At 35.0% G+C, this 14,369-nt stretch overlaps 1 protein-coding gene across 33 annotated transcripts in view; it reads right to left on the minus strand.

Annotated features, from left to right (window-relative positions):
* NRCAM (neuronal cell adhesion molecule) overlaps positions 1-14,369 on the minus strand; it is a 153,855-nt gene that overhangs the window by 22,425 nt on the left and 117,061 nt on the right. For 14 of the 33 annotated variants that reach the window (XM_027682137.1, XM_027682125.1, XM_027682123.1 and 11 more), the window contains 7 exons: positions 14,267-14,337; positions 13,211-13,436; positions 12,806-12,921; positions 9,523-9,727; positions 9,247-9,369; positions 8,043-8,228; positions 6,940-6,975 (listed from right to left, as the gene is read on the minus strand). In XM_027682137.1, coding sequence (XP_027537938.1) covers positions 6,940-6,975; positions 8,043-8,228; positions 9,247-9,369; positions 9,523-9,727; positions 12,806-12,921; positions 13,211-13,436; positions 14,267-14,337 — 963 coding nt within the window. The remainder of the gene's footprint in view (positions 1-6,939; positions 6,976-8,042; positions 8,229-9,246; positions 9,370-9,522; positions 9,728-12,805; positions 12,922-13,210; positions 13,437-14,266; positions 14,338-14,369) is intronic. The other 19 variants (XM_027682127.1, XM_027682136.1, XM_027682135.1 and 16 more) reach the window with 3 other exon arrangements.

Raw genomic sequence — 14,369 nt, forward strand, 5'->3', positions numbered from 1 at the left:
GACATCAGATATTGGAAAGCCAATATCAAAATACTCTGGTGTGAAGGACACAAATCACTGGAATGCAAGAAGCTGCTCATTGTAAGGTACTGTGTCTTACTGCTGACATTCTGGTTAGACAACAGCACTTTTCACAGATATGCATAATGCCCACATCTGTGAAAAGAAGAGCTTTTCTCTTCAGCATTCTGTAATTCACCACTTCTTTGCTCATATCTTAGTTCTTTGCTCATACCTTAGCTCCACTTACGCTTGTTACAAATTGACATATATCTCAGTATCTCTGCTTGCCTAATATTAATGAAAAAATAGATTTTAATAGTTCTAATGATGTAATAGAGCAGATACAAAGAGGATGCTCCACTAAGGCATGAAATTTGTTTTAAATGAAAATGCCTTACTTGGTTTGTCACTGACTTTTCTATCCTGCTAAAAATATCTTTTCTGTTAGAAATAACATTAAAAATGCTTCCCAAAGGACCATGAAACATCAGAGGTAAAAACTTAGTCTCAGTAAAGATCAATGGCAGAATTCCAATGGTTTCAGCTACACAAGAAGAGGGTTGCACAGAATTTATCTATAAATTATTTTCTCCTTCAAACAGGATGGTTTTGTCCATATGGCCAACTGGAAGAAGTTTCAAGTTATATTCAAAGAGAAAATGGCTTACTTTGGCCCCTAGCACAGACTAAGTAATGCGAGTGCCATGTCTAGAAAACTATAGTTTTTGCGTCTTTTTTTTTAATAAATTATGCAAATTCCATCAATTTTCCTGAGAATGTATTCTGATTATCACACGTTCTTACAATATGAGATTTTTTATCCCCATATTTGCATCAAATTTTTCTTCTTAACTCTATTCCAGTAGTACTCATTCAACAATTCAATCAGTTGTTGATTACTACCCCATCTGATGTCTCTGTAGGTAAGTTGTGCTTATATATAATTTCTTTCATGAACCAAAATAATAAGGAATCTATTATTTAAATAATAAAGAATATAATTATTTATTGGCTAAAATCAGCTGAACAAAATAAAATAGAAATCACTAGATTAAAAAGAAAAAAGCTATCTAGGTTACTAAGACACCAACCCGAAGAAATACCAAAGCCAGAGCTGTCTACAGGAAATCTAGCATGTAACCATATACACTATGCAAGGGGATTAGATTCTGTTTCTCTGTGCCACTTGAAGGCAGCAAGAGGAAAGAACAGCCATCTCTAAATTTAGGAGAGTGCAGAGTCTGAGATTGCAGACAGGATATATAAACTTCCTTCTTGATTTGCACATAGGAACAGGTGTTTGTAACAATCAGCATCTAAGCATTTTTACTGTGCCAAGAAAACAACTGGCTTGTATTCTAAATATGACTTTGTTTTGTTTCATTAAATTGTATTTTCTCAAAGCCATATTCTCCTGGATTTTGGTCTTCCACAGAAGATGTCTAATTAGCATAACTATATGACTGATATCTGTCACCAATGTTAAAGACAGAACAAAATGTTAGCAATAATCTGTTTCATACTCCTGCACACAGATGCCACAACATTATCCCTAACTTCTCCCTTCTCATGCCTGAGCACCTTTGGGATGAAGGAAATTGTCTCATCTTGTGTGAAAGACTCCAGATGACAGAGAGCTTCTGTAACACTAAGGAAATTCAATAATCACTCAGTCTTATCTTATGGGGTTTTTTTCCATGTCCAGTTTCCAGTCTCTACTCTGACTGAAGAGTTGCTTGCTAGATTAAAGTATCTGGTAAAATTCTTTCTGTTCATATGATTCCGTGTAACAATCAAGTTGGCTCTGAAAGTTACCTTCATTTCCTTGGTGTCTTAGTTTCTAAATCCTCTTAAGTGACTGATTTATGCTTATATTTATCAGATGTACTCTTATCAGATTTTTACCAACAGCTGTTCGTATAGATTTATGTATGTGTAGTATTTGGTCAGATTTAAATTCTGTTGTTTTCTCCCTTTGAATACAGTGCACCAAGAAATTTTTTCAGTAGCACATTTCTTTTCAAAAATATTATTTTTGTAATTCTCCTCTTTTGCACTATTGCTTGATCTCATTTACCATCAGGCCCGCAAAGTTTTACATGACTACACACATAATTAGATAAAAGATGGCTGATGGATCCTCAGGTGATGAAAGCCTAGAGCTGAAGTGGTTACAACATTTAAAGCGTGTCTCTAATCCACCCAGACTTGTCTTTTCAATCACCACACCTCTAATTATAATTAACCTCTGAGTTCTTCAATATGTTTCCCAGTACCGTTCACATATGCAAAATGTGTCATTATCAGTTGGCAGCAACTCTCAGCGTGTCTGAGTGCCAGTTGGTGACAAGGGGAGGAGGGGAGGAAGCTTTGTTTCAGGGAATGGCCATGCACCATGTACCACACTGTGCAGCAGTGCTGGCAAAAGCATCACTCTAAAAACTAAGGGAATGGGCTGCCAATAAGTTACAGTTTTTATACAGAATGACTCTTATTTGGCTACCTCTGGCAAATTAAGTTTTTTTTATTCCCACCTCAATACACTGCAAAATTTAGTCAGCGCTGCTGAGTATGGTTTCATTCCTGTAGTGAGATATAGTATAGAAGCATTTGCCAATTGTTGAGAAAGAGGCCTAAGCTCCAACTAAAATTTCCCTTTCTTTTCAAATTAATTCCAGTGCTTTTTTACTGGAGTTTTCTGTAGAGTTTTGTTTAATTTTTCAGTCTTTCAGCAACACAGTTCCTACAAATAACAGTTAGACTTGGGCTGCAGAAACAGAATTTAATAAGACAGGACATGAGATATGAAGGTATTTTAACAATGGAATAGGTACTCTTTCTCAAGATTTAGTCCAGAAGAACAACAAATCAAATAATCCCCAAGGTAACTAACTTTAGGAATTTTCATGGAATTCACCTGATATCCAAAAAAAAATTAGGTAAGTGACAAGCAAAAATTTGAAGACTGGTGTCAAATGGAAAAGAACCCGCAAACCAATATAACATCGACAATTAGTTAAAATGCATACATAAAGCGAAAAATAAATTTAAAGGAAAAAACTCACACCCACACACAAGAAAAGATGGAGAAAAAAGGTAGTAGATTCTGCCAGAGCCTGTCAGAAAGGGGTTTTGGTATTGTTTGCTTTTTTAACCTATAACATTCAAGCTTTAGAATAATGGTAGGAGTGAATTTCATTTCTGGCAGTGAGAGATAGGTATTAGTCACTTCTGAGATTATTTAGGCCAATTGCAAGAGCATTCCCACAGTGTGAGAAATACAGAAGCCAAATAAAAACCACTAGAAATCATTTCACTGATAAGCATTTAGCATGGTATGGATTTTGCATGACATCTACAAAGCAAAAGGTGTTTGAGTAATTTTTGCACTGTGATAATAATAATTTTCTCTAGTCTAGCATGCAAAGTATGAGCATTGTTCCCAGTAAACTTAAAAGAGGACAAAACAGTGGTTCTGCATAGCAAGCTGTACTGAAATCCCATAGATACATCATGGACAAGTCCACAGGGGGAGAGTGGCTGAAGGAGCAGTACAAAAATACTGCACTTAACCTGACTGAAAAAGCAGCTTGAAATTGTTAGAAAAAATATGGAGACATTATGTGAAATGATTCAAAGAGGGAGGTAAAGCAGATGGTGGACAGAGAAAATTATTAAAGAACAGCATTTTGTATAGAACAAAGAAAACCAAGATGATCCTGCCTTCTACAAAGAGATCAGAGATATGAACTTTGTTGAGACTCTAGTGAAAAGTTACATATTGGTGATTCAGCCAAAAGGTCCAAAGAAACGGTTTCAAACCCAGAGGATAGACTACTTGTTTTTCTCCCTTGCAGCAAAAAGTATTATTTGTCAATAATACTTAAGACATGAAGTTCACATGAAGAAGGCAGACCAGACTGAGTACCACAGTGACAGAAAGCGCTTGCTACAATTAAAGGTTACTGTGATCTCACAAACTTATTTTAATTGCAGTTCAAGACTACTAGTTACTAGTGCCTGTGTGCATGCAGATTACAAGACCTTGCTTTCAAATAAAAATGTTGACTAAATAAAAAAAAACTAATAAGTTAAATGAGAAGGCTGACATGCCATGGCATTGCTCCTACACTTCAGCTTACAATAAACACGCACCCCTGTGACTCTCTATTTTAACCAGTAACTTTCATTTCTATCACTGGTCAAATTGGTATTCCCTTCCTTCCTCTACAGACCAGTCCTTTAAAACTTCTAATGGAAAAGAGCAGAAAAGACTTGACTCCAGTGATCACCTGAGTCACTTTCCAGCTGCTACTATACTTATTTTATATGTAACTGGGTTATTCTCCAATTTTTCTCATACTTCTGTTACCTCATGCCTGTGGTTAGTTGCCAATACATAAATAGCAATACCAATGTGTACTGAGTATCTAGTACTGGGTATAATATATGACGTTTTACATATGAAGTTTTAAGACACATTTAGAGTAGAGATTATTAAGAAAAAAATTATTTTTTCTTTGTAGTACCATAGTTTGATCAAATTTAAGTAATTAACAACATTACAGTATCAAAAAGGAAAAACAACAATGCAAGTCAAACAGGATAGCTTTCCATCTATATAAATAACGTGTCTCATGATTTACTCACATGCACTTGTGACAATAAAAGTAGTGAGACTATTAAGATCCTTAGATTTACCGTAGCAATATTTTCCCCTGTACTTTAATATATAGTTTTACTCTGAGAAGTGAAATATGTCCCAAGTGGCACAGCTCACTCAGGTTTAAATGATTTTAATTCCTCCAGGACATTGTGCCTAATGTTTGTGACTGGCCAAGTTGCATGTCTTCAGGGGCAGCTATCCAGTAGAAAACACCAAGTGCAGAAATTTCAGTGCAATTTGGTCTGGCTGAAGCTGGGAGCTACTGTCTTGTTAACTTCCAAGATAAATGTGCTCACATTGAAATAAAAAGCATACTTAAATTTTCCTAGTAAAAAATCAAAAACTTGAGATATTTTTGATAGATCATAAAAAGGTTCAGAATATCTAAATTTCACCTCCTCCTTGGTTTGGCTTTGGGTCCAAATTAGTAAGAACTGTATAGATGTATAGGCCCTCCTGCACTTAAAAGAGGAAGAAAAGTTCACTGCTGGGTACAGCTTCTTCTTGAGTGGGCTGAGCATTTCTATCTTCCAAATCCACCCACTCATGACACCAAATAATTTGACACTCGATCTTGATACTATGATCCTCCTTTTTCTTACTCATAGTCCCTGATCAGTAGCAAAACAGTTAACATGTTAACATAAGTAACCACTGAGAACATTAATCTCAGACCTGCAGCAACTCAGATGTCCTAACAGATGTCATGGCTTTAGTTCTGTCCTGTTTGCAGTTCCAAAGTTTTCTTTGTGATTGTTAGAGCTAGATGCTACAGAAATATGGGAGAACTTTGAAATATGGAACCAAACAAAGACATCTGCTTAGTTTTCAGAGGATCTGAGGCGACAGTTCTGAAATGTGAGCTGCTCCAGCTTATTTTACAAGTAAGATGCTTTCTCCTAGCCACAGACTGTGATACAGCTGTAATTAGACCTCAGTTTCACACAGAGAATCCATTTTTTCTTGCATAAGTTTTTAGAGTCATCTATAAATAATGAGAACTTAATTTACATTTCTGCTGTGTATGTCCACAACTAAAGCCAGTTTGATTGTTCCAATCTGAGCTGACTTCTCAGCTACAACTACACTAAAATAGCGAGGAAGACGTCATTAAAATAATTCCACAACTCCAAACACTTACCAGAAACACAACTGATATTAGAATACACTTATATATACATATTAAAATGTATATTAATTATATATGCACAAATACAGGCATACATACATATATATATATATATAGTCTGATTTATACCAGACTGAATGAATTTCTTTCTTATGGCTGTTATCATTCAAAACACCTGATAATCAAGTGAAAAGAAACTATAGGTAAAACAATTTATGCTGTCTCTTCCAAGTTTTTAAAAAAATGTTGGATATTTCATGTACAGATTTTTATTTGGGATGTTTATAGTCTGGGAATTTGAAGCACAGTGTCCATCAGTGTTAATGACACCTGTGATTAAATGACACATATGTATAGAGACATGTTTCTGACTTTGAGCTACCTTACAGTTCTCAGGACAACTGTTTCTTCTGACAGCAAAGGTATCAAAATTCATAAAAACTGTGTGCAAAACTGCATAATAAAGAACAAAATATTACTGAATTCAGGAAGAGGGATGATAATACGTTCCACTCACTGAAATATCCTCAAGTACTCACTCACAAGATCTGTGAATCTAAAACAGCAGGAAGACATTTGTCTGTATATTCAACCTGACACCCGAACTGAGAAGTATACAGAGAGTATTGTCAGTCATCTGTCTCTTATGCAGAATTGGTTTGCAAATTAAATAAATATGATCAAATAATAGCATTAATCCACAGTGACAACAAGAATGCACCTACTTTTAAAACAAAAAAATGCACATGGCACAAGCAGCAAAAGAATCTCCTTTGCAAAAGTGCTGTTTTTTCTACTGTGGTTAATCAATGCTAGTGCACCTGGACCCTGAATATTTATGGCAGTGACATACATCTGTTTAATGTTCAGAAATAATTAGATTTTGCTGAAGCAAAGATAATGAATTCTCCTGGAACTGTGTGGCAAAATAAACAGATGAAAGGTATTAATAAGCATTCTGTGTTCCTTAAAAAACCCCAAGAAACCCAAACAAAAAAACCCCACAACTCTTTTCTTCCAGCACTGATTATACTTTGTATAAAAATCTGTAGTCCAAGATTTTCTGTCCTTACCACTGCAATTTCCCCATTTGCAACACTGCAAAATCCACACATTAATAAATCATGCAGTTTCATTTTACCTTTGCCTGCACCTACAGCAGGACGGAGAATACCAGCTTTAATGGAGGAAAACAAGAATAGGAACACTATATAATTAGATACAACACCAAAGGGAACATACATATATAACTTCATAACAAAAAGCATGCAGACTAGATAAAATGCATTAATTCAAATAAATTAGAAGCTAAACACTGACAGACTGCTACATGACAAAAATTAATATACATGCATTTACAAAATTTTATTGCTCATGCTTGTTAAGATTCCATTCTTAAAATAAATGCAGTTTATATGCAACCTTAATATACAGTATCAGAGAAATTGCATTGCATACCAACTCATCTATGACAACAAATGATATCTTTACTAAGCATAAAAATATGTAAAAAGATGCTACCGAAATAAACTTTTCATATTAAGATGAGCAAAATAATAAAATTCCACGCAAATTTCCCAATGGCTTTAAATTACTCTTATTTTATTAAGCTTTCATATTTAATTAAACAACTTCAACAAAAAAACCTGCCAAAATCAAAGCTCCAGAATGCCTGTAAATATAAAAATCAATAGTGATGGGATTTAACAATATACTTGGTAGTTTTTAAATACTATACAATGTCACCAGTTACTTGAGGCCATAGAAGACAAATTTATTGCAACAGCTTTACAGTTTTTTGCCAGCTCTGTGAAAAAAATTTAGACTCCACAGAAGTTGTTGCATACCTCAAAAGCCAAAAAACTTTCTCTAGTTATAAAGCTGGATCATTTCTGTATTTTTCTCTGTGACCAAAGATGGTCAATGAAGCAGAACAGGTGAATAGACAAAGAGCACAAAAAATGTGAAAGTTGAAGCCCAGAAAAGTGAATGTCTTAGAGCTTGGTAGCTTATATCAAAAGAAGGGGCTTTACACCTCTTTTGGGGCTTCCACTTCAGTACAAAAACTTTGCATGTATTTTCTTAAAAATCATTTAACATATTTTATTAGTGCATAATACAGTTAAGGAAGCTCTAGGAAAAAAATCACTAGGGCCTATTTCCTTAGTGGAAGGAAGTAATAGCAGTATTTTTAATACAATCTGTAATGTTTTTTTAAACACAATGGAAGTTCCTTATACATACCCATCTTACCTTCATCCATAATTGTTACTGCTTCCTCAGTTATCTGACTTCCTGATCCAACTGAAGTTTGTGCGTTAAAGTAAAACTTGTACCGTGTGCTGTAATTTAAATTTTTTAATATCAAGCTGCTCTCGTTGGCAGGAATTCTTATCTCTACCAAGGGACCCAATTCATGTGTGTTGTTGACTGTTGTTACAAGAAAAAGAAAAAAAAAGTTAGGAAAGTTGCATACATTGTCATTGTGTTAAAAAAGGGTTTTTTTGGTTTGTATTTGTAAACAGTCTCCTTTGTGTAAAAAGAATCAGTTCAAGGGGCCAAAATTAACAGGGAAATTAACAGGCACTTAAAAAATGTGCCAGTTTTTTAAGTTCAAGTTCCATTCTCATAAATATATGAATCCAAGGCAACTGAGTTCACATCAGATCATCTGAACTTACACAGAGTTGAAACACTGATCATTAAAGAATTCTGAAACTCTAAATTCAGTATCCTTAGGATAAGAAAATACTGAAGTGACTTGTGTCAAACACCAATGAATAGTGGAATTTGGTGGAATAGTGGAAGAAAGTAAACTTCCTTAATCTGTTCCATGTACACAGAACTCTTAAATTTCCACTGTCAGTGCTGACAAATGTGTGGGTTAAGTAAGCAGCTGGGATCCTAAAGAAGTGATTTAATAGCTCTGATATGAGTAAATGGCACATTTATTAGTTTTTCATTTTAAAATTACAATACCATGACAAATGAAACAACAGAAGACAATGTATTTGGATGTCTTTTGATCTGTTTCTGATGATAATTTCTGTGCAGTTAGAATATAGAATTTGTAAGTATCTTGTGTCTAACTTGGGTGCCACTTTTATGTAGGACTTCACCTCCATTTTTCCGTGAAGTATGATTTGAAGAAATAAAAGAAAAATGTTAACCTTGTACTTGAGCAAGGAAAGTTTTCCAAATACAATTATCTATATTAACAAAATATATTAATTTTTTTCAAACTTGACATCTACAATGCAATCATATCTTTTTTACATTATATATTAACATAATTTATTATATTAACATAATTTTTTCTTCATAAATGAATTACTATTTGGTAGATGTATCGCCGAAGTTAGAGTTATATCACAGAACGGTTTGGGTTGGAAAGGACCTTAAAGATCATCCGGGTCCAACCCCCATAATATATTCATAATTAACTTACTTGGCTGAAACTTCAGTATATATGATGTCAAAACACCATTTGGATGGGTAGGTGAACCCCACTCCAGAGTCAGAGAGTCCAATGTTGGGTTTGTAATCTTCAAATAGGAGGGTGAGCTAGGAACTTTTAAGAACATACAGTAAATACAAAGTAGATTAACTTTAAACAGGTCATGAATAATTAATTCTTAATAATATTACTGTATTGAGACAGATTATTATTTTATGATGTCCAAGCTTACGTTTCAGTTTATTCTCTAGCATTCTCATTTCATACCTCCTTCAGGGGTCTTAAATACTTTGTCTGGGCTTGCTGGTCCTTCTCCTTTACCATTAACAACTCTAACATTCAGCTTGTAAGAACTATAGGGCTCCAGCCCTGGTAACATTCCAAAAGTCTTGTTTCCCCTGAAAGTCAAGATCTTTTTTTCTACATGCCGCCTACTCCTTCTGGATAGACTCTGCACTTTCCAGTAGTAAACCTAAAGACAAAAAAAAAAATCTACAGTGAGTGCTTAGGTGTTCTGATTTTACAAACTCTAAGCTTTCCATGAGTGTTCATGAATTATAGACAGGAATAACAGCAGTTTTAATAAGCTCTGGTGAGACATAGCATACAGCTTTCCTGCTCCAGAAACAGACCTTGTCCAGAAACAGTCTACACAACTGGGCAAAGACTACCACCTGCCAGTTCTGCTAATGCTCAAAGACAGCCTGACACAAGTTCTGGTCTGAAACTGCATTGGTATGTGATGATTCTCCTGTTAGCAAGACTGTCTGAGAGGCAGAAGTCACCCATACCATCTATTCTTCCAGTAAGATGTCTACAAGTATATGTCATTAAATAGGAAAGAAACCAAAAGATTTGGCTGGAAAACACACAAATTCTGAAACGACTCTGAGGTTACAGTATTGGAATGGTTTCCACACAGGGATAGAAGACTATTCCGCCATTTATGTGACAATTCGATCAGACCACAAAGCTGATTCTGCTGTCCATTTTGCTGAGCCTCAGAGGTACTCTGACTGCACTCTCTTTACTACACAGTATCTCTACCATGATAGCTCAAAAGATATTAATAGTTGCCCCTACAAAGACTTGTGTTACTCCTAGGATTGTCACCTCCAAATACATAATTGTTTATTTTCTTCTTAGGTTTGAAAAGCTTTATAGTACCATTGAGTAATAGCTAGATTAATTCAAGATCAAAAATATGAATGATGTGCTGTAGACTGCTGCTTATTTAGATGTCTTCCTGCTTTGTTCGTAAATTTGTCTTCATCACATGACTCTTTAGAGAAGCACCCCTCTCTTTATTAACAAATCTGTCCCTAATGAAACACTGTATATTGGGCTTCTTACTGAAATAATTTTATTAATTAGGAAAGTCTGAGTATGCTAGCAGGATTTTGCTCCCTTGTTTAAAAAGAGCTAATCGTGTGCTTTGTAAGCTACGTCAATATAAAGAGAGACTTAAAACATACTATGCATCCATGAAAAGTTTTCATTTTGCATTCAGAGAAAGCTTTATAACAATAACCATCCACCAGGTCTTAGGACTTCTCATGCCTTGCCTAGTTTTTAGTCTATTTTAGCTTGATTTAGCTGTATCTGCAAAAATTATTTAAGAAACTCTTGCTGCATCTGCAACTTATTCAAGGATATACCATTGTCACATTTGTCCTAGGCAGAACAGCAAAACCACTCAGTGGTCAGATCTGTTGTCAATCCTGTTGTTCTCAGATTGTTTTATTCATGATTATCAAGTAACTTATTTTAACTTCAGTTTTGCTTAGCTTTGTGTAATTGTGTGGTTCTCCTCCTCACAATAAAAAATGATACTGTATATAGAGTACATATATGTGTATATATATATGACACTAAAGAAAAGTAATCATACCATGACTAACCCCTTAGATAAACTTGAAAGGAAAGTGTGTAACCCATTAGTAATGACAGGACAGAAGATAATTCTCAGATACTGCAAGTCTGAGGAAAAAGAAATCTCTGCCTAAACTTTGGATGATGACAACTCACCGTCACCATGCTGTTGAAGGATGAGAACTTAACACCTGATGTATGGGTGGATGCACTGGATTACTGGATTAATAATAAGCACTAGTTTCACCTAATTCTAACTCATTAATCCTCACATAATGGACCTTTACTTTTGGTCACCCATTTCTGTGTGAAACAACAAGTTTATATAAAACTGTTGTCTAACAGATAAACATTTAAGAGGTTAATAAAGTCCTGTTTCTCAGTTGGGTTAGTGAGTTAGTCGCAAAGCATCACACTAACTACAAACACTCATGCCAGCTCATACAGAACTAGCTTAAGTCTCTCTGGATGGTGGTATTTTGTGCAGGCAAGTGATATTCACATACCAGGAACTCACATTCATGTGGTAAACAACTGTAGAGCACTGAAGTTCAGTTTCAATGCTTTTGCATGCTAGTCCTCCATTTTATAAGTATGATGTACATTTATTCTCTTCCAAATTCTCTTTACTCTTTTAATTTTTCAAATACTTCTTTTACTTTCTTTCATTTAAAGAGAAGTAGTTCAAATTAGTCTGTCTTACAAAGTAACCTAGTTCAGGCTGTGTCAGTAGTCTGTTTTGTTAGAACATACTTATCAAAATACTTGCTAAGGAGCAAAGAGCAAAGAAGTATATTATTTTTTATTTTCTTCTATTGCTGAATAAGGAGTCAGTATATCCTCACATTCCACTCTTCCCTCCACAACCATTCTACCCTGCTGCTTCAGATTGCACACCTGAGTTTCTTCTGAAGGGATTCTAGTGCAACCTCTGAAGCAACTTTTGCCATCAGATTTTCTTTATCCCCCAGGGATACCAGTTCCCCCAGTATCTAATCTTGAAGACCTTCTGTCTCCCATTCTCTATTAATATATTGCACTCTCTAATTTTATATTAATTCTGTTATACATATTGCAGTCTTTTGTCTCCAACACAGCCTTTTCAGTTATCACCAAAGGGAACACAATACCTTACCATAAGCTTCCTTCAATTTTATGGGCACTTCAACTCTTCTGCCATTTCCTATATCCTTAAATTAAGCTTTTACACTGAACCTGGCCTCCAAAAAGACACTGAACCCAGCACACATTAGGAAGTGGCCAGTTACTCAGAATTAAAGATGTGATTAAGTATATTGCGGCAGAAGATGAGTAACCTTAGCATTAGACCTAGAAGAGATTCCTACAGAAATAATTTTTTCACATCCTCTAAATATTATTTTTTAATAAGATCTGCAAAACTGTTATCATTTTTTTATCGGTTTCATGTATGCAAACTTAATTGCAAACACATCCCATTTTCCTTCAAGGACAATGTCACAGGCGTCTAGTGCTACAAGGCTGGAACATAGCTGAACTATATATTAATTGTATCAAAGCTGTTGCTCTTATCAGCAAAACCTGGAGCTCACTGAAGAGTCCTCTTATACATCAGGTACTTCAATCTGAATACAATCTCATATAGGAAGAGTGTTCTATTTTAACAAATGAAAAAGAGAATGCTTTTGACTGTACTTACTTTATACCCTTGGAGGTGTCCTCGGACAGATTTTAGTGGAACTGGGTCCCAATGCACCTTTGCTAATGTGCTGTTAATAACATGAACCTGCACATTGCCTGGAGCAACCATTGGCACTGTGTGGAAAGGATGCAACAAGCACCCAGTTAGAATGAGAAACCACACAAACATACTTTTTCAAACTGAGTCTTTGCATTGTACTCAAGGAATAGACTAAAATGTTTCTATGTTTTCAGGATTAATAATACAGAGTATTATGAAGCCTTATTATCTCCAAATTACTTCCTTTTAATTAAAATAATAACCACTATTTCCTTATCAGTATTTCAGTATTTTAAATACCCATTTAGGTTACACATTTAGTTCCTTTAAATTAGTATAACTGAGTCAAACCACAAAACTTACAGTCTTCCCCTGAATGTCCAATCACCTCTGATGGCTCCGGTGCATATCCCAGGTCATTTAAAGCTTGTACTTTTATTTCATAGGGAACAAAAGTTGGTGTACCAGACACAATATATTTAGATACATTTGCAACTATAACTGATGTCCATTCATCATCAACATCCTTCTGGCGCCAACTGACTTTGTACTGAAGTCCTGGTCCATTAGACTGAAAACCTTTTAAAGACTGAATGAAAAGAAACATTTTTTTAAATATTCTGAAGCATCTGAAAACTCCGAAGTCACAAAGGAAATATACCGATTTTTCTTTAGAATTTCACTGAAAATTTACCACTGTGTTCTGTGACAAAGAAGCACTACTGAAATTTCCAAGTTATGCAATTTAGCTTTTGCCAGAGGTCAGTTCAGTTGCTTTTCACTCTTTAATAAAAATCACACTGAATGGTGATGGTGGCTAATTCTCACACAACAAGACGTTGTGATTTCTGTATACACGTTTTGATTTCAAATATTTCTTTAGAAGTGGAAGAGGAAAAAGCAGACTTACACTGACTCCCTATAAACAGTGTGCCCATGGGAAACTGGGCTTATATGGCTCTGCTTGAGTTCCCATCACGACGGTAAAGGCACGATAGAGAAAACTTTGATGGAAGTTTTTTACTGCGAAAGTGCATAATGATTTAGTTCATCACAAAAGATGACAGCACAAGTAGGATTTACATTAAAAATTATTCTAAAAATAAGACTCTACTTGAGACAAACCTCAATTTACATCTTTAAGTTTTCCTAAACTGGCAGCAAAACATCCTGTATTACCTAATTATTGGCTTATCTTGAGAAATCACTCAGGAAAATATGGCCTCTTAACTAATTCACTTTTTCTCAAAAAGCACTCAGCTTTTTCCTGGAAATGAAGACAGGGAAATATCTGAATTTAACTCCTTTTAAAGAATATTTTAAGTAAGCAATGTATAGGGTATTCTCATCATTATTTCTCAAAAAATGCTACTCACAGACCTGAAAACAAATGGAACCTCAAAAAGAGATCCAACTTACCTCCCATGTTATTACCAAATTATCGGGTTCTGAGCCTATCCCTTGCACATTAGCAGGATTTTCATCAGGGCCTAAAATAAAATATTTACATGTGAACAAGAAT

Source organism: Neopelma chrysocephalum, unplaced genomic scaffold (assembly GCF_003984885.1).
Source record: "Neopelma chrysocephalum unplaced genomic scaffold, ASM398488v2 Primary Assembly neopelma1_62, whole genome shotgun sequence".
NCBI lineage: Eukaryota > Metazoa > Chordata > Aves > Passeriformes > Pipridae > Neopelma > Neopelma chrysocephalum.